At 36.4% G+C, this 20,144-nt stretch overlaps 2 protein-coding genes across 3 annotated transcripts; one reads left to right on the top strand and one right to left on the bottom strand.

Annotated features, from left to right (window-relative positions):
* Window positions 1-3,545: 3,545 nt before the first annotated feature.
* Window positions 3,546-12,236, top strand: LOC116106274 (protein transport protein SEC16B homolog). 2 transcript variants are annotated; one of them, XM_031392615.1, is made up of 14 exons: window positions 3,546-3,677; window positions 3,861-5,733; window positions 5,858-6,172; window positions 7,271-7,390; window positions 7,485-7,607; window positions 7,772-7,942; window positions 8,377-8,502; window positions 8,592-8,726; window positions 9,040-9,167; window positions 9,247-9,355; window positions 9,432-9,743; window positions 9,842-9,997; window positions 10,114-10,415; window positions 11,359-12,236. In XM_031392615.1, the coding sequence occupies exons 2-14, from the start codon at window positions 3,982-3,984 to the stop codon at window positions 11,843-11,845; spliced, it is 4,236 nt and encodes a 1,411-aa protein (XP_031248475.1). In that variant the 5' UTR covers window positions 3,546-3,677; window positions 3,861-3,981; the 3' UTR covers window positions 11,846-12,236. The 2 variants fall into 2 exon arrangements, with proteins under 2 accessions (XP_031248475.1, XP_031248476.1); XM_031392616.1 differs by having other exon boundaries at window positions 3,552-3,677; window positions 3,875-5,733.
* A 1,469-nt stretch (window positions 12,237-13,705) lies between these two features.
* On the bottom strand, window positions 13,706-19,813 carry LOC116106300 (asparagine--tRNA ligase, chloroplastic/mitochondrial). The gene is given in 15 exon segments (XM_031392652.1): window positions 13,706-13,988; window positions 14,182-14,257; window positions 15,646-15,720; window positions 15,837-15,932; window positions 16,406-16,492; window positions 16,672-16,755; window positions 16,893-16,967; window positions 17,100-17,168; window positions 17,279-17,356; window positions 17,809-17,889; window positions 18,308-18,445; window positions 18,657-18,761; window positions 18,988-19,098; window positions 19,191-19,259; window positions 19,348-19,813. Coding segments are annotated over 15 exon segments (1,692 nt in total). The 5' UTR covers window positions 19,729-19,813; the 3' UTR covers window positions 13,706-13,821.
* Between the last annotated feature and the right edge of the window lie 331 nt (window positions 19,814-20,144).

The following is a 20,144-nucleotide window of genomic DNA, read 5'->3' on the forward strand; positions in this document are numbered from 1 at the left end:
CGCCGCATTGAAAGAGTGACACGAGTATGAGAAAGAAAAGTGGTGTAGCCCATGAGAGTGCATGTGGATGAGGGCTATACCCGAGAGTACCCGAGAGAGAGATTATACACTCACATGGCCAAGGGTTTTGAATCCATGCATAACCGAGTCCGATTGGCTGAGGATGAGTAGAAGTCACAGAGAGCGGGAGTGAGCCCCAGCCGTGCCCTCGGTAAGATGGGGTCGTGACTTACTAAAGAGAGTTAATAGAAAAGAGTTATGAGAAAGAGAATCAGTAGAAGTCACGGAGAGCGGGAGTGAGCCCCGGTCGTGCCCTCGGTAAGATGGGGCCGTGACTTACTAAAGAGAGTTAATAGAAAATAGTTATGAGAAAGAGAGACAGAAAGAGAATCAGTAGAAGTCACATAGAGTGGGAGAAGTCCCGGTGGTGCCTCCGGTAAGATGGGGCCGTGACATTCAAAGAGCGAGTTGGTAGAAATGAATTATGAGAAATGAGAAAGAGATAATAGAGAGAATTAAAGAATGAGAAAGCTTGAGAAAACTTGAGAAAGAATGAGATAGAAAGAGAGAATATGAGAAAAAATGAGAGAATTTGAGCTAGTAAGAATCGAGAGTAGAAGAAAAAAACATGCAGTTCTTTTGTATTAATTGCATGTACAGCTCATACAGTCATGCACCATGATTTTCTTTCATGGTGAGTATGATGAGAATAAGAGAGAACCATGATTTTCCTTCATGGTGAGTATGATGAGAATAAGAGAGAACCATGATTTTCCTTTATGGTAAGTATGATGAGAATAAGAGAGAACCATGATTTTCCTTCATGGTGAGTATGATGAGAATAAGAGAGAACCATGATTTTCCTTCATGGTGAGTATGATGAGAATAAGAGAAGGAGAAAAGAGAATAAGAACGGAGAGAAAGAAAGAATAAAAAGAGTAGAACAGAGTTAAAGAAGAATAAAAGTATTAGAAAGAGAGAGAAAAACAGTGAGAATTAGAAATAGAAAAACGGTAAATTAAGGAAAGAACCAAAGAGTGAGTTGCGGGGACAGGTAGTAGAGGATTTACTTACTGAGCATTGTTGTGCTCACCCCGTTGTTCTTCTCTGTTTTGCAGGAAATAGAAGCAGCGGTCGAATGGGCGTCGAGGAGCGGAGAGTATTGACACCACTGTCCACCAGCTATGATGTTTTGTATTAAGTAGAAAGTTTTTAATACATTGTATTTTGTATTTTTTATGAGTAAAGAAAAATTTTGAACCCACTATCTTTCATACGTTATGTATATCTATAATTTACATAGTATGTGTTATAAAAATAGTCATAGAGAGCAGGTGTTACGGTCAACATTGAGTACATGACTACCGTTAATAAATTATATTAAATACAAAATTTGAAGCCTTGAGAATTAGCATTTTTTTTAGAAAATATCTCGAGAAATAGCACAATCCTAATTCACACAATATTTTCAAATGAAATTACCCCATATATATAATTAAAACTTACACTATTCGCCCATCTTCTTCAACCCCCACCTTCCCATCCCTCCTTTGCTAGAATACAAACTTTTAACCCTAAACTAGTACCCACCTCCTATTTGTACCAAAATTGAAGGGAATTTGAGTGGAAATACTGGTTTGGATTTAGAGTTTTTGGTGGGATGTTAGGGTTAAGAATGGGATGTATGTTGAAGTGTTGTTGAGTTGTTTAGAAGGGTGAAAAAAAATGGTTGAATAATTGGGTTGTATGGCTGTGAAATAGCAGCTGAAATCTATACGGTGCATTTGGTTTATTATTTTGGATATGATTTTGGAGATAGTATTCGATAGTTTTATAGGGTGATTATTACGAGGTAAAATTTAAAAATTTACAAAAAAACCCTTTAGGTTTGCTAATTTAACTAAACACCCCAATATATAAATTTTTTGTAAAATTATAAAAACACCTCCACCCACCCACAGTGCCAAATTCCAGCCACCACCGCCGAAATCTAGCGTTATGACATAGATTATGTGGATCTGGCCGGACGTGCGTCGATCTGCTCGGAAAAGGCCAAATTAACGGTTAGATTTGGTTGTCAACAGCCACAAAAAGCCAAATCTGGCCGTCAACGATGGTCAGATCAGCGAGATTCCGACCATTTTTGGTCGTTTTTAGGCAGTTGTGACAGATTCCGGCTACCACTGACGGTGGTTGCCGGAATCTAGCAACTATGGGTGGGTGGGGGTATTTTTGTTAATTTAAAAAAAAAAATTCCTGGGGGTATTTAATGAAATTAATTAAGTTAAAGGGTCTAAAAGTAATTAAAAAAATATAATAATATTTCCTAAATAATTAAACAAACAAATATTTTTGGAATAGGATTGAGAATATAGATAGAAATATTAAACCAAACGCACCATATGTTTTTTGGTCAAATCAAAGTGTTTTGGCCAAAAGACGCAAGTTATGTTGAAAAATATGAAGTCGATTTTTGGTCAAATACCTTGGATTCGACTGGATAAGGCCAAGACAAGTTTTGTCCAAACGGTCGAAGCAGCTAAATAGCATGGTTTTGGCAATATTTGGCCACCTTATTATCAAAAGGCAGAATTGGCCGAAATTGGTGGAAATTCCAAATCCTCTTAAATTGGACGAAACCCATACCTAGATTACGCCTAAACCACCTATTTTCCATATATCCATTGAAATATAAGCTTAATCAACTATAACAATAATAAATCATTTCAAAAATAATTCATTTAATATGTTTCTTATACATATGTGCAGCATACTAAAAATTTATATTTTAAACAATTTTCAAAAAACAAAACTTTCATTTCAAGAAATCTGTTAAAAAAGTGCTTTTCAAGATCACAAATTCAAGTTTTCACTTAGATTTTAAAGTGGAAGTATGGGTTTTAAATTAATGGTCAGGGATTTGTCATTAGGGGTAATTTCGTCCGCCAATTTTGAGCAAAATGAAAATGTGTTATTTCTTGAGACACTGTAAAAAAAGTATTAGTTCTCAACTCCCTCTCTTTAACTGTTTCATTTAATATAATTAAACTTACTAAAAAAGAAATTTGGTAAAAAAGAAATTAAATTGTTTTATTATTACCGTCTTAAATCAATCTAAACTTTGAAAATTGAAACCAAGGGAAGATAAGACTTCTCATAATTATTTAAGTTATTAATTAAAAGGGTATAATAAATATTAAAGAAAAGATTAAAATTAATTCGTTTGATATAAAAAGTATTAACTCTTTTATATTTATCATATATAACATTTTTAAACTAAGGAAATAAAATAATAATAAAGATAATGCATGGATGCATGTTAATTAGATTTAGTAGACTTTGATAATTAATATTTACCCTAATGGTAAGGTAACGCTAATTATCCACAAAATCTTCTAAAACATTAATCAATTAAAGAGTGGAAATAGAAATAACCGCGTCACGGAAATGCTCGTATACATGGCGGTAAAATGGAAAACCACGCAACCAAACGGAGACCTAAAAACAAAAATAAATAAATAAAAATTAAATGAAGAAAAAATTAAATGGAATAAAATTTAGGAAAACGAAATTCTCTGCTCTTCTTTCTTGTGTTGGTACTTGGTGGTGCGAAATCCAGGCCTCTTTCTCTTCATCTCTGTCTCTGATTCTTTAATCAAATATTTTCTTCACAATCTGTAAGTTTTTTTTTTTTCTTTCTTTCGAAATCATTCTATTTCTTCATATTCGTTTCGTTCTAAATTCTCATTTTTGTAGATTATTTAATTTCAATTTACGGTTTTAGAATTGAATAGATCTTCAAAACCTAGATCTTGCCTTTTCTCTGTTTAGCTATATCTGATTTAGGGATCTCGATGTAGGAGCAATCTTACAGCTCGAACTTCGAGGTACTTGTGTAATTTTTGTATAGTTGGAGGGTATCTAGGTTTCGATTTCTGTAGATCACGAACACTTGGGGACTATTGAGGATTGGGTCGATCGATGGCTTCGAGTCCTCCTCAATTTCAGGCGGAGGATCAGACGGACGAGGATTTCTTCGACAAGTTAGTGGACGAAGAAGATTTCGGTGGGCCCACACATACCACCACTACCTCTGCTTCCTCCGCCCATAAAATATCGGAGTCGAATGACTCCGATTCAGACGATGCTAAAGCTTTTGCGAATCTGAATATAGATGATAGTGGAATTGATACGAGAAGCAAAGTTGTTACCGAATCAATTGCAGAAACGGAAAGTGAATCAAATGCTGGTAGCGTAATTGAATTGAATAATGATAGTGATAATAAGGATGGGACTGGAATGGAGGATGTATCGGATTCAATTGCTAGTAAGAACGGTGGATCTGTGGTTAAGGAGGTGGGATGGAGTGCATTCAATGCAGATGGTAAACAGCAGAATGGGAATCATGGTTTTGGTTCAGACTCGGATTTTTTCAGTGGTTGGGAGGACAATTCCATGGAATTTCCTACACGGGTGGAGGAAAACGTAAATTTGAATGCCAGTGGATTTGTATCTGGAAATGAAGTGCTTAAGGCTGCTGGTTCTATAGAGAATTCAGTTAATTATGATTTTAATGCACAAAGCCAAGAGAGTCAAGTTGATGGAGCACAAGAGATGGTGAATGGGCATGATATGAATAGTAGCGTTTATTGGGAGAATTTATATCCAGGGTGGAAGTATGACATGAATACTGGGCAATGGTATCAGGTGGATATGACGGCAAGCATTCAAGGGGGCTCTGATGCAACTTCAGGTAATGATTGGAATGTTGTTTCAGAGAAATCAGAGGTATCTTACTTGAAACAAAGTTCTCAATCTGTTGTGGAGACTCTACCAGAGACTAGCACAACTGAGAGTGTGTCTAACTGGAGTAGTCAGGTTTCTCAACGGGATAATAATGGTTATCCAGGGCATATGGTTTTTGATCTGCAATATCCTGGTTGGTATTATGACACAATTGCTCAAGAATGGCGCTCATTGGAGAGTTATGATTCAGCTAGACAGTCGACAGTTCAAGCTCATGATCAGCAAAATCAAAATGGTTTTGCCTCTACTGGTACATATATGGACAACAGTAACAGTATATATGGTAAATTTGGGCAAGCTGATACATATGGGTCACAGGTTGATGGTAGCCAAATCCAACATGGATTTCGAGCTGATATTTATGGGTCGCAGGCCCTTGGCAACCTAGATCAACAAGGAAGCTGGGCTCAGACTTACAGTAATTACAACCAGCAGGGTTTGAACATGTTGCAATCTGAGACTGTTGCTAAGCTTATTGATGCTTCAAATTTCAGTCAACATCAGCAGGTGGATAATTTTTATGATTCAAAGGCTTCTATGAATAACCATGTGGATCAACAGAAATCTTTTAATTCGATGGGGACAGTTGCATCATATGACAAAGCAAGGCAAGTTCATGCTGAGGCTAATGGGATTGCTGGGTTTAAAAGCTTTGTCCCTAGTAATAACTTTAGTCATCAATTGAATCAGCCATATGTGAAGCAGAATGAACAAATGCAGTTTTCAAACGACTATTATGGTGGTCAGAAAGCAGTAAATGTTCCACAGCAGTCATTTCAGAGTGGCTGCCAGAATTCTTATGCTCCAAACATGGGAAGATCGTCTGCTGGTCGCCCTCCGCATGCCTTGATTACTTTTGGGTTTGGTGGAAAACTCATAGTGATGAAAGATAATAATTCTCTCCACAACTCATCATATGGAAGCCAGGTTAGGACCTAAAATGTTATTTCAGAGTTTATTTAAGATGCCTTTGGTTGCTACATTTTTAATTTTTATGTTTTGATTTTGATCTCTCTGAAAGGCTAATCATGCAAGTTTGTTTTATGTGAAGGATCATGTAGGAGGGTCTATTTCTGTTCTGAACTTGATGGAAGTTGTCTCTGGCAAAACCAGTGATTCTAGCACTGGAGCAGTCACATACTTTCGTGCACTATGCCAACAAGCCTTTCCAGGTCCATTGGTTGGTGGCAATGTTGGAAGTAAGGAGTTGAATAAGTGGATTGATGAGCGGATTGCAAACTGTGAATCTCCTGACATAGATTACAGAAAGGGTGAAGTTTTGAAGTTGCTTCTCTCTTTACTTAAAATTGGTTGTCAACATTATGGAAAACTTCGATCTCCTTTTGGTGCTGACACTGCATTGAGGGTGAGTTAACTCGTTTTTTATTTGGCGATGGTTTTATTTATTTATTTATTTTTGGATTTTCCCTTTTTTTTGTTTGAATAATTATTGTCTTTAGGTTTCTACATTTTTTTCTTCCAAATTTTAATGTGCATTGTGCAGTTCTTCCTATTTTTCATGCTACTTTGAGATTGACCCTGGATTGTTAAGTAGCTATATGCTTCATTCAGTATTCTTTTGTATTGGGTCATGTTTGTCATTTGGCCTTTTTCCAGCTAGCCTCTCTTTCATCATCTTCTTGGAATTCTTATAGACTCAAATATGTGCCCTATTTAGCAGGCAAGAAGCTTATTCTCCTTTTATAGCTTGGCACTAATGAATCTATATCTCCATTGACAGAGTTGTTGTATTCAATTCAAAGAATCTTTGAATCAGTGACTGGATCAGTTTATATGCTTGTTTATTACCAGTTTCCAACTTGTAAAAATTAAATTAAATAAATAACTCTACATGCTTTCAAAATTTGTGCCTTTTCTGTTCCCTTTTTGCGATGATGTGGCTTGTCGAAGCTTTGGTTTGATGATAGGTACAAACTTCAAGCCGAACTTTTTTTTGGGGGGGGGGGGGGGGGGGGGGGGGGTGTTGTGTTTCTAATTTTTGTTTTATTTAAAAAAAAATTATATTATTTTTGTTTATATGTTTTAGGGTAAACGGTGTACTGCAAAAGAGCAACTAATCATGTTTAAGAGTTGTTTAATTACAGTATCATAAAACAATAGGAGATTCCATGCACATTAATAAACACGGAATACATGGAGTTTTTGTGCCAAACTACAGGAAATGTCCTAGTGATGGTTGTAAAATAAGTAATTTAAAAATGAGCATGTTGTAGTTTACTGGTCAGTTCATGCTGTATATTTCAAAACGTTCTCCTTTATAAATACCATTTTAAGCTATGTGTCCTTGTCTTCTGTTGTGTACACCTCCCAATGGTGGATTCTTTCACTTTTTTTTCCTTGGTGATAGTTTTTCTTTTCCTTGATAGTAATATTCATTTAGAGTCATCAAGATATATGATTAATTTGGCATTTGGCATTCTTATTAGTTCTGTGATTTTGATAGGAGAGTGATAGTCCAGAATCAGCAGTTGCTAAACTCTTTGCATCTGCCAAGAGGAATGACACCCAGTTTGGTGCTCTTAGTCAATGTGTGCAGAATTTGCCACCTGAAGGACAGATTCGGGTATTCTATGCATCACAATGCAAATCTTTACTATTTCTCTACAGACAATTTTGTAATTTTTTTTCCTAAATGTACTTCTGAATGTGTATTTCAGGCAACAGCTTCTGAGGTGCAGAATCTTTTGGTATCTGGTCGAAAAAAAGAAGCTCTGTTATGTGCGCAAGAAGGTCAGTTGTGGGGACCTGCCCTTATCCTTGCATCACAACTTGGTGATCAGGTTTGCTTTCTGTTCCATGTTTTTCTCTTATGAGATGATTTTATGTTTGAGGACAACCATCAATTTTTTTTCTGATGCTTGCGCCTATCTCTCTCTGCTTTTTATTTTATCTCACACATGGATCCGTTCTTGGGTGCTAATATGGGGACTTGGAATCATTGCAGTTCTATGTTGACACCGTGAAGCAAATGGCACTTCGGCAGCTGGTGGCTGGATCACCTTTGCGGACATTATGCCTGCTAATAGCTGGGCAACCGGCAGATGTGTTTACCTCAGACATGTCAGCTAATAGTGGTCTTCCTGGTGCTTTTAATATGTCTCAACAACCAGCACAGGTAAGTTATTGATGGCAGAGTTGTCTATTCTTGCATTTTATGCTAAAATTAGTGTATTGATTTATTTGTCTGTGCTATGTCGGGGATTTTTTCAAAATAAAAAAATGTATATATTTCCTAGCATAAAAAATACAAGGGGTGTATACATCTGAGAAAGAGAAAGTTTCTAAGAACACTCTTAGCCAAAAGAGGAGATTTTATTTAGGTCATTTTGATATGGGGCTGCAATTAGTTCCTCTGACAACAATAATAGTTAGATCATAAGCTAGAAGAAAAAATAAACCTGTATTTAAACCTAGCTACCACATTCCAGGGAACTACTGGCATTTAGTGAGCTGTTGTGTCATTATCATCTTTTAAGGATCTACAATTTAAGTGCTGTTTGACATAAAGGCTCAATGTTTACTTTTTAATTTTGATGTTGCGAGCTGCAGTCTGGGGCTAATGGCATGCTTGATGATTGGGAGGAGAATTTGGCTGTAATAACCGCAAACAGAACAAAAGATGATGAACTTGTGATTATTCATCTTGGGGATTGCCTATGGAAGGACAGAAGTGAGGTATATATATATCATTTTACATTACTTACTCTACCTTGCATTGATTTTATATATATATTCTGGAATCTCACTTGAGAGTTTTATTTCAGATAACTGCTGCCCACATCTGCTACTTAGTTGCAGAAGCAAACTTTGAGTCATATTCAGATAGTGCGAGACTTTGTCTTATTGGAGCAGATCACTGGAAATGTCCTCGAACATATGCTAGTCCAGAGGCTATTCAGGTGCTCTTGGAATTTATTTGGCTCTCAGGCATTGCTCATTTAAAAGCTGTGTTATTTATGGTTAAAAGAAATCAGCGGGCTTTTAGTTGCTTCTTGTACATCTTGATAGCCTCAGCCTCTGTCTCTGTTTCTGTCTGTCTGCCTGCCTGTCTGTCTGTCTCTCACACACACACCCCCTTATGTCTGCACACAAACACATGTGACACGCTGCATTCATGTTGGACACAAATAAACATATCATTCTTCATCAATTTGTTTTGTGGATTATGCTTAATAAAATCTTACTGAATTGATTCAATGGCTACTTGGACAGAGGACCGAGTTATATGAATATTCGAAGGTGCTGGGAAACTCTCAGTTTATCCTGCTACCGTTTCAGCCATATAAGCTCATATACGCAAACATGCTTGCAGAAGTGGGAAAAGTTTCAGAATCTTTGAAGTATGTTTATGTTTTTTTTTACTTTAATCTACCAAGTAATTCTGCCTTTACTTCTCTTGATGTGGTGAAATTAACTCAGGTATTGTCAAGCACTGTTAAAATCTCTGAAAACTGGTCGAGCTCCTGAAGTAGAAACATGGAAGCAATTAGTGTTATCTCTTGAGGAGAGAATTAGAACCCATCAGCAGGTATTTTCTGGCTTCCAGTATTTCATCTATCTTTTAGCTGTTTTTCCTGGTCATACTAAATGAAACTTGTTAACAGGGTGGATACACTGCAAATTTGGCTCCAACAAAATTAGTTGGTAAATTGCTCAATTTTTTTGATAGTACTGCACATCGTGTTGTTGGAGGCCTACCACCCCCTGCACCATCAACATCACTCGGAAATGGTCAAAGTGTTGAAAATTATAACCAGCCTATGGGCCCAAGAATTAGTCAATCAACAATGGCCATGTCATCACTGATGCCTTCTGCTTCAATGGAACCAATAAGTGAGTGGGCGGCTGATGGCAACAAAATGACAATGTCTAATAGAAGTGTCTCAGAGCCAGACTTTGGTAGAACTCCAAGACAGGTGTGATTACCTGGAGAGAGTACTCCATATTCATGTTTAACTGCTTGAGTAACACATGCATAATCCTTTATTTATGAAATCGTCATGACATCTGGCAGGATCACGGTGATTCGTCAACGGAAGGAACCTCATCCAGTTCACCAGGCAAACAATCTGGCTCAGGTGGGGCATCTCGATTTCCTCGTTTTGGTTTTGGTTCAGGGCTTTTGCAAAAGACAGTGGGGCTAGTCTTAAGGCCTCGATCAGATAAACAGGTAAGTTCTTGATCTGTATCCTCATAGTACATTAGGTTTTACTCGATGATTTTTCATGGAAAATGTATATCGGTATCCCAGTTGATTGTTTGTTTGGATTTGCATTCCTTTTGAAGGCTAAACTAGGTGAAAAGAATAAATTCTACTATGATGAAAAGCTTAAGAGGTGGGTGGAGGAAGGTGCTGAACCCCCAGCTGAAGAAGCGGCCCTGCCACCCCCTCCAACAATTGCATCCTTCCAGAATGGAACTTCTGACTACAACTTGCAATCTGCATTGAAGAGTGAGGGTGGCTTTCCCAGTAATGTTAGTCCGCCATTTAAAACTCCATCTCCATCAGAACATACATCGGGGATCCCACCGATTCCAACCAGCACAAATCAATTTTCAGCTCGTGGGCGTATGGGTGTTCGATCAAGGTATTCTAAATTTTTCCTCACCTTCCCAATGCTCATTATCGTAGACATATTGCTAAAGTACCTTTAGAAGATTAACGATTGAAATTAAATTGGAAATTGACAGTAAAGAATAAGTCAATTGCTTTCTTTGAATGTTCCAATGGTTAATTAATTCATTTGGGTTGGTGGGAACTATCTTAAAGTTGTTCCATGGATGTCTTCGAGAAATTGTTTATGCTTTTTGTGGCTTTCTACTGTTGTGTATTTGGTGAAACAATCTGTTACCATCTCTGTTGACGGATCTAAAGATTAGGGCTCCAATTTTTAGACTCGAGTGATAAAATGTTAGTTTGAAAACTGTTTTGAAGCTAGAGGATCAAGAGGAATTGATTTTTCGCCCATGGCAGACAGCCAAGTTTTAGTTTGGGTTGGATGGCAAATTTCTCCTCCGAACTGTTGCATGCTTTGCTGTGAACAAGTATGGAGCAAAAAAAATATAATAAAATTAATATAATATTGCGAATGAGGTTCATAAGAGTTGATAAAGGGTAAATATCGTTTGACCCTATGTTTTATGACTTGAAATCAATGAAGTTTTACTAATTTCGAGATAGTCATACACCCCATAGATCCCCTGTTTTGCCCTTGATGGCAGTAAAAGGACTAAAGTGTCCAAGATGGAGCAAAATGGGAAGTCAACCAGATATTTGACTATTATCAAAATTGTTGGACTGAAGTGATTTTTAGGCAAACTGAGGTGCAAGTCAGTTTTTCCTTGATGTATACTGTCAGGGGTGGCCACTTCTCTGAAATTCAGATGATAATAACAATTATGATTGGCATTTAATTTTCTTTGTTTATACTTATTTTTTTCAGCTATTGAATGAAAGATACGGCTTAGTATAGTGGGTAAAGGTGCTAGTCAATTTTTGATTAAAAAGTAATGTTTATTCATTTTTGACAGGTATGTTGACACCTTCAACCAAGGTAGTACAAGCCCGGCAAAATTGTTCCAGTCTCCTTCTGTTCCTTCCATCAAACCGCCTGTTGCTTCAACTGCCAAGTTTTTTGTTCCCGCCCCTGCAACTTCAGCTGAACAACCAATGGAGGCTATTGCAGAAAATGTCCAAGAAGAAACTGCAAATTTTGAAAAGCCTTCAACATCCACTATGAATGACACCTCCCAACCTCCTACATCATCAATTACTAAACAAAGGTTCCCGAGCATGGACAATATCCCAACGGCTGTCATGACAAATGGCAATAGCTCCCTTCCATCTCACACCCGGCGAACAGCATCATGGAGTGGAAGCTTCAGTGATTCATTCAATCCGAATATGCCTCAAACAAAAGGTCAAGGTGAGGCGGTAAGCATGCCTCCATCTTCATATATGCCTAGTCCAATGAATGGTGGGAGTTTTGGGGATGACCTTCATGAGGTGGAACTTTGAACCAGATTAATGAAGATGTAAATATCAAAGTTTTGTTCCTTGTGGTCAATACTACAATATTCAAGGACACTATGCTGCTCATACACCTTTCGAATACAAAAAAGAACTGGTGGCACGCACTGGAATCAGTGGATCAGGGTTGGGTTCGATGGAAATGTATTTTACTTACAGCCGGCGCTTTTTTTAACTTAACTCACAAGCGAGGTCTCGTATGTATTATTTTTTCAGTTGCCACCGTGGTTGATGAGGAGCTGGTTTCTCTTTTTTTTGGTTTTTCCTGTGACTATAAGGCAAAGAAAGTCTAAATAGGGCGCACTATTGTACAGTTCATTTGTTCATTTGTTTTAAAACAGAAATGTCCCTGGAGATAGAAGAAAACCCTTAAAAGATATCTTGTCGGGGGAAAAAGGATCATGTACCGATTTTCAAAAAATAAGGTGTTTCGTCTCTTATTTTCCCTTTTAAGAACATTCCATAATCGATTACTTCGTGAAGTCAACCAGATGTTCTTTTACGGTAGGAACAATTGAATTAATAGTAAATGCACCCACAATTCACACACTGGACCAAAAACAGGTACATTTGATCATTGTTTTAAAACCCGGACAGGAGGGCAACTTGTTTCACTGCCTGGGTCACGGGTCAACCAGTCCAACTGGTTAGACCGGTCGGTGGAACCGGTGATGTCAGCACTGCCAAAAAAATATCTTTTTTTTTTTTTGAAAAATTTCAGATTTTCAATAAGAGAATACCTAACTTAATTACTATCCAATTTAAACTCAATAACAATCCCAACATGATTTAACTACGATCCAAAGTCTCCAAACATGATGTGTTCATCCATTACAAATTAAATACAAAATACATAATAATTAATAACAAAACATTTGGTGCAAGTGTTTTTTACATACAAATTCAGTGAACAAATTATGCGTCAAAGCAATAGATTCATCAAATAAAGACAGTGAAAATATCTTTACAAAAGCGAGAGGCTTTGTCTTTGTTGATTTTGAGCAAGAGGAGTGTTGTTGTCGTCGATTCCAGCAAAGGAGGGAAGTGTCGTCGTTCGTCGTCGTGGGAGAAGGGAGGTGCGTCGCCGCCGAAATCCAGCGAGGGAGTTGTTGCCGTCGTCGAGCAAGGGAGGGGAAGGGAGGTGCGGCGTCACTACCGAAATCCAGTGAGGGAGGTGCTACTGTCGTCGAGCAAGGGAGAAGGGAGGTGTGTCGTCACCGAAATCTAGCAAGGAGGTGTTGCCATTGTCGAGCAAGGGAGAAGGGAGGTGCATCGTCGTCGAAATCCAGCGAGGGACGTGTTGCTGTCATCGAGCAAGGGTCCAAGGGAGAATGGAGTTGAGATTAAGTTGAGAGATTGAATTGAGACTGAGTGCAGTTACTTTGAGCAAGGAGTTGAGATTTTAGAGAGTAGAGTCACGTGAAAAAAACTTAGATTTAGGGTTTTTTTTATTTTAAACATTGACCCAGTTTATCAAAAGATCCGTTTCCAGTTTAATAGCGGGTTTAAATGGTTTTTTAATTAATAGCTGGTTTTATATTGACTCGGATCGCCGGTCCGGTCCGGCTTTTAAAACAGTGCATTTGATGTATAATAAATCTGGGCTAGGCTGTAAGAAATTTCTTAATAATATCAGACGTTGCAAGGCTCTTGAATATTAAATGCAATCTCAATTCATGGAGTTTACATCTGCTCATCTTCAGGGATCAACAATAACTTTCTCAATATATCATCAAAATTCATGCGGGGAATATAGAATATAAACATGCAGTAATTTTACATAAATTTTGAATGTCACGATTACATGGCTAAAACCATCCAACAATTACACAATCCTTCACACCCTACAGACCCTATAACTCAACCAAAATATGTACAGAAAACATGAATATGAAGAGAAGCAACAAAAAAACCTCAGTCTTGTCTATAATTTTATAACAACAGAAGTCAATCAAATTTTGCCATTAAAATTCAGCAGAACCAGGTGATCGAGGGAAAGGTATAGCATCTCTTATATTTTCTATGCCAGTTGCAAATTGAACAAGCCTTTCAAACCCCAGTCCAAAGCCCGCATGAGGAACTGCAAAAACATAATTAAGGTGAAAAAAAAAAAAAAATTTGGAAAGGTTTATAAAAATGCATTTATATGTTTACTATTCACAGCTCCAGAATATTAATCTAAAAAATATAAAAAATAACGAAAGACTGCCAATCTTTTCTTGGAATATCCCTGAACTACAATTACTGCAAAAAATTTATAGATGAAAGGATTGGACTGGGTATTGCTGCGTCTAGGTCTATGGTGGTTATCAAAAGAAATAGTTGCTTCAGTTCATCTAATCTATCTTCCAGATATTCAAGCCGTTCTTCTCTTTGGCTTCCACCAATAAGCTCCCCAACCTGGAAAAAAAAAACAATAACAAAAAATAAGCTCAGTAGTTTGACAATAGCAAATAATTACAGAATATACAAACATATATTACAAAAAGAAACGCAGCACACATGCTACAAGCTCACTGCCTGCTTCAACATATCAGTATGAGGATACAGAATATAATATTCTTTGCTGGCATAGAATAGTATAGAATCACCAATATAATCTCACTTCTAAAACTGTTTTAGTTTTCAATTGCTACAAAATACCGGTAATAAACAAAATATAGAGAAGGGATCCAGCTATTCCTATATCTTTTGTATTTCTATCAGTTTATGTACATTATCATAAAGCAATGCTTTTCAATCATGGTGGTTTATAGTTTTCAAGTAGTCTATTAAAGGTTGGTAGAGGGCAATGACAATGCATGGTAAGATGAATTTTTACGAGGCAACAGTCTGGTTCTATGACGAAGGAACTAACAAAGGTTTTCTGACTTGGTAAAATAACACACCACAAGCTGACTTTCCTATGCTCAAAATTTCTGCTACCACTTGTTTTCAGAAATCCAAGAAAAAAAAAAGAGAGAGAGAAAAGATGCATGTACCCTTTCTGGACAAAAGAAATACCATAACCTAATGTTCAATACAATTGGACTTCTTTAGAGTGGTATTCTTTCACCTACATAAATGTGCTTAAGTTTACCTGATTATAGAAGATACACAACATAAAGCATAAGCCTAGAAGTCATGCAAATTCCACTAGGCATAAATAGAGCCAATATCACTAATAGCCTGGAATTGTATTTGTAGACATTATGAGATTCAAGCATAAAATCAAGAATACTATATGGGGGAGTGGGGGAAGACTCAAAAAGTGTTCATCAGCATTTATTTATTTAGCTCACCGATAAAATATTAAAAAAAAAAAAAAAATAGAATGCGACATCGGTTCACTGACTGCAAATCAAGCATTAAAACCTTGACATTACTACTGGTCCTATATTCAAAAGCTGAGAGAGAATATTCAAGAGAGTACTTCCAGTCTACTAGTCATAATTGTTTTTGACAATCTAGCATGTACAGTTACAANCCTGGAATTGTATTTGTAGACATTATGAGATTCAAGCATAAAATCAAGAATACTATATGGGGGAGTGGGGGAAGACTCAAAAAGTGTTCATCAGCATTTATTTATTTAGCTCACCGATAAAATATTAAAAAAAAAAAAAAAAAAATAGAATGCGACATCGGTTCACTGACTGCAAATCAAGCATTAAAACCTTGACATTACTACTGGTCCTATATTCAAAAGCTGAGAGAGAATATTCAAGAGAGTACTTCCAGTCTACTAGTCATAATTGTTTTTGACAATCTAGCATGTACAGTTACAATAAGATAAAAAGCATCATTACTCGAGGAACCAGCATATCCATGGCTGCCACAGTTTTCCCATCATCATTCTGCCGCATATAGAATGCCTTGATCTCCTGCAGTTACATTTAAGGAACTTTGAAATATTAGTTCCCAGCATGATCAAGAATTACAACAAAATATCTCCTACTTTCTTCTAGAAAAGAAACAGAAAAGAGGGGGGGCAGCATGCCTTTGGATAGTCTCTGATTATGACAGGGCATCCGCCAAAAGCCTCTTCAGTTATATAACGTTCATGCTCACTCTGCAAATCACATCCCCACTTTACCTAAAATAAGGGCATCACCCATCAAGTGTAAGTAGTTATTATCCATTAAATCATTTCAATTCAATGGTGTGACAATTTTTACAACATAAAAAAGCACTGAAGTACTTTCAACCATCATTGCATCACATTAACAACTCATTGCTAAAATATTATCAATGGAAAGGAGAACATCAGAAAACAATAATTAATATAGGAAAGTTTATACTTATGCTACCTTTAAATAAAAGAATTGAGAAGTAGCTCAAATTGTTGGCGGCAAGAAAAATAATTCTCAGTAATAATAAATATCATAATGGATCCTCTATTAGGAATTTCCATTGAACATCCATGATAAGAAATTGTTTTTGCCAACTAAAAAATAGAGGTAGGAATGGTTTAGCACACCCTAAAGGATGCTGTAATATAATCTTGTAAACTGAATTTGCATCCATGGTTATAAGAAAGATTTAAACATAGTGACTAATATACATTACCGGGAAATCAAATTTCTTATTTGCTCTTAGAAGGAGCTCAACTGCATCAGTATAAGTCAACTGAACAAAATCTGTCTCAGCCACAGCCTATTAACAGGAAAAAATGCACCCAAATATCAAGGGATTAATAATATTATTGTAAATTCGAAAGAATAAGGTCTAAAGCAAAAGCTTATAAAGACCAAGTAAAGGAACCAAAAAAGTGAAAAGTATTAAGCATACAACAGATAGGTTTAAGAAAGATAAGTTACACTGGGAGCTCATACACTCAATCGATCAATGATCCCTTTCTCAATCCAAGTGTTGAAAAAATCCATGTCTTCCTTGCAAGTATCAAGAATATGTCTCACCTTTCACACATAAGGATGTATATGTCACTATTTCATTCAAAAAGATAAATTCAAGAAAATATATGCATGCGGAGAATGGAAGATCACAATTTATTCATAAAATTTTAAATTGACAACAGATATGAAAAGTAACATACTACGTACTGGAGATAGGCAGTTGCGCAGGCCATGTCATCATTCAGATCGGCAAAAGCTAGTTCAGGTTCAATCATCTTAACAAAAGATACAAGTGAATAAGAAAAAATGTTTCTAAGATACTCAATGCAATAAGAATTGGAGGCACTAATCTTGAGAAAAGATATGAAAGTTTGAAAAAGTACAAGATCAAATAGAAATCCACTTACCCAAAATTCAGCTAAGTGTCTAGAAGTGTTAGAATTTTCTGCTCGAAATGTGGGACCAAAAGTATACACCTGAAAGTATATAAGTTTGATTCGTTTAAAAAGATAAGTTCATTATTCATCCAATTTGTGATTAAAAAAAAAAAAAAAATGAGGACAAGTATGAGATAAGAAAGAGATACATCTGAAAGAGCAGTTGCATATGTTTCAGCATTAAGTTGGCCTGAGACTGTCAAGAAGGCTGGTTTTCCAAAAAAATCCTGAATAAAAATATGAAATGAAAATTCAATTAATGGCAACTGAAAAAATAAATATTTGTTTAGACCATCTCCAGAACTAACCAGACTCCACTTTAGATTCAAGACAATAGGTCTTCCAAGAAGCATGCAAACATGTTGTTTTAAGGTGGTTCACATTTACAATATTCATATGGTTTAAAATTCAACAATTGCTCCATATGTGATTTCAAGACCTCTACTCAAACAACCAAAATACCAAACCGCTTTTATCCTTTTTAAAACTTCTGAAGCATCATCTATTCCTGAGTTGTGGAAAATTTGGAATGACAGCTTTTACTTTCCATTAGAACTTCATTTGGGCATTAAAGTTTTAAATGTGTTGGTTCTTTCTTATTATTACAGAAGTGCTCTATTGTGCTTCATTTGCTGTATACTACTAAGCAAAATTAAGTGTAAAAGTGAAACATACTCACCTGTGACCAGTCTATTAAACCTTCCTTCGTTTTTGAAATGGCATTGACAGGAGAATCAGCAGCTTCACTGGTGCTGGGAATCTATCAATTGAACAACGTTTACTGAGAGAGATTCACAGAATAATTTAATGCAAAAGCGGTGCTATGCGACAACAATAACAGTAATTAGTTATGACCTCTCACTGAATATCTATGAACAGGTGCATCATACTGAAACAAAAGGTCTCCCCAGGGAGACACTAATTATCAGAGCAAACAAGCAAGCAAATAAATGGTGCAGTACACAAAAAGTAATGGTCTGCACGAAAAACATGCATATTAATGTTTGCAAAGATATTGTGCATAAAACAGAAATGGAAATCAAGACACACCAGAGATACAAATACAAATAATTGATACATCCATATTGATTTATTTGTGCTAAAAGAATAATAAACATAAAGAAATATAAAAATTAATCACTTCAAAACACAATACTATCTTAGGCTAAAGAGCGTACCAATGTAGTCACACAGAACTGTTCTCCCGCTCCTTCACAATCTGAAGCTGTAATGATAGGACTAGAGATCCAAACAAACCCATTTTCTTGAAAAAACTTATGTGTAGCATAGGCCAAAGCATTCCTTACTCTTGCAACCTAAAACCACTTCCACCAGTTACCAAAGAGAGAAGTACCACCGAAAAAAAAAACACAAAAACCATATTATTCCTTCAAGGATGATAATTAACCCTGGTATCCTAACAAGTCACTGTCAAAGGCATGCCAATACAGAGACCTAATCCAGGCTTTAAGCACATTTAGGAGAAAGAAACACAATACAATTAAACCAATCAAATGAAAAACTTACCGCACCAAATGTATTTGTTCTAGGACGAAGATGTGCTTTAGTTCTCAAATATTCCCTACTGACCCTTTTCTTTTGAATGGGATAGGAAGGATCACTTTTGCCAACCTAAGAAAGAAATGTATAATCACAATCAATTTAAAAAAAATTCAACAGAAAACTGGCAGTCAGAAGCATATAATTTACATGATATTCTACTCAAATACAAACATTCAAATAATATTTCAAAATAGTTATCCACTGTTATCTTGTTAAGCCAGAAACTTTATCTCCTCTTAAGTCTTAAATTTGTAGCGCAATTTTTGTTCAACTAGAATTACAAGCAATGCCGTACCACGACAATCTTCTCGACCTTCAATTCCACTTTTTGCTTTGATCCTTGGCTTGCCACCACAGTGCCTTGTATCCATATTGATGCCCCGGTTGTGATCAAACCAGATTCTACCTATTAATAAGCATAAAAATTATTAAATTTGACTAATTAAATCACAAAATGGTCAATGCATTTCAAATTTTTTACTCTCAGAGAAACAACACCTGATCATAACCTTCAGCTTCAGAGGTCATCACACATTGCATATTTGCGAGGCACGAACCATCATTAACCTATTAAACCACCAAAAAGGAAAAATTTATCTTCAACTCTAAATTATATAAACAATAATAATAACAATAAAAAAAGAAATTTTGGTACCTCGATGAATGTGACACTGCTCTGGACCCGAAGAGTCCGAACCCAACCCATCACAACAAGCGTCTGCCCGACCCGGCCTAAACCTTGGTCAGCTCCACCTTTAATATCGACAATCTTAAACTTCTTTCTGAACTCCCCAACTTTACTTCCCATTTCTCCCTTCTGATATTCCATCAATTCCGGCTTCGTCCTTTCGCCAGAGGGCAAAGCAGCGGAAATCACGGAGCAGAAGAATCTTGGGCGAGCAGTTGGGTGGCGGTGGAGAAGTGGCGGAAAAAAATGGTGCTATTTGGTTAGGTATTTGGGGTAAGAGGATAGGAAGCGGAGAGTAGAGTAAGGCCGCAACCGGAGAGGAGTGGCCGGTGAAAAAGCCGCAGCCATTTCTGCGGTGGATTGGGGATTTGTGTGTACTGGTTTATTGTGCTTGTTATCTAGTATAGTCTTATAGTATCTAATGAGAGGAAGCAGAGGCCTCAAGGCTTTTTTTTTTTTTTTTTTTGGCTAATATGTTTGGGGAATATCAGAAAGCTCCCTTTGAGTAGCGGAATTCTTACGCGGATCGTAATAATTCTATTACATATTTCTAGTATGACAATTATATTTTTCTGTTATTTACATGAATGAAAAATTAATTAAATAAATCTAAGCTAATTTCTAAAAGTTATTGAAATTAGTAAAAAAGCATTTCTACCAATAGTTTAATTTATTCATGATCTAAGTTGAAATAAAATAAAAACCAAAATATATATGATCTTTTGTGATCAAATACAGTAACAAACATTGTTGATACCAAAAAA

This window comes from Pistacia vera, unplaced genomic scaffold, assembly GCF_008641045.1.
Source record: "Pistacia vera cultivar Batoury unplaced genomic scaffold, PisVer_v2 Contig511, whole genome shotgun sequence".
Taxonomy (NCBI): Eukaryota; Viridiplantae; Streptophyta; class Magnoliopsida; order Sapindales; family Anacardiaceae; genus Pistacia; species Pistacia vera.

Bases quoted from the DNA above. Each gene is read 5' to 3' on its own strand.
- LOC116106274 (XM_031392615.1), top strand. From the start codon at position 3,982: ATGGCTTCGAGTCCTCCTCAATTTCAGGCGGAGGATCAGACGGACGAG. The intron at 7,608-7,771 runs GTTTGCTTTCTG...GAATCATTGCAG, and splicing joins CATCACAACTTGGTGATCAG to TTCTATGTTGACACCGTGAA. The intron at 9,356-9,431 runs GTATTTTCTGGC...ACTTGTTAACAG, and splicing joins GAATTAGAACCCATCAGCAG to GGTGGATACACTGCAAATTT.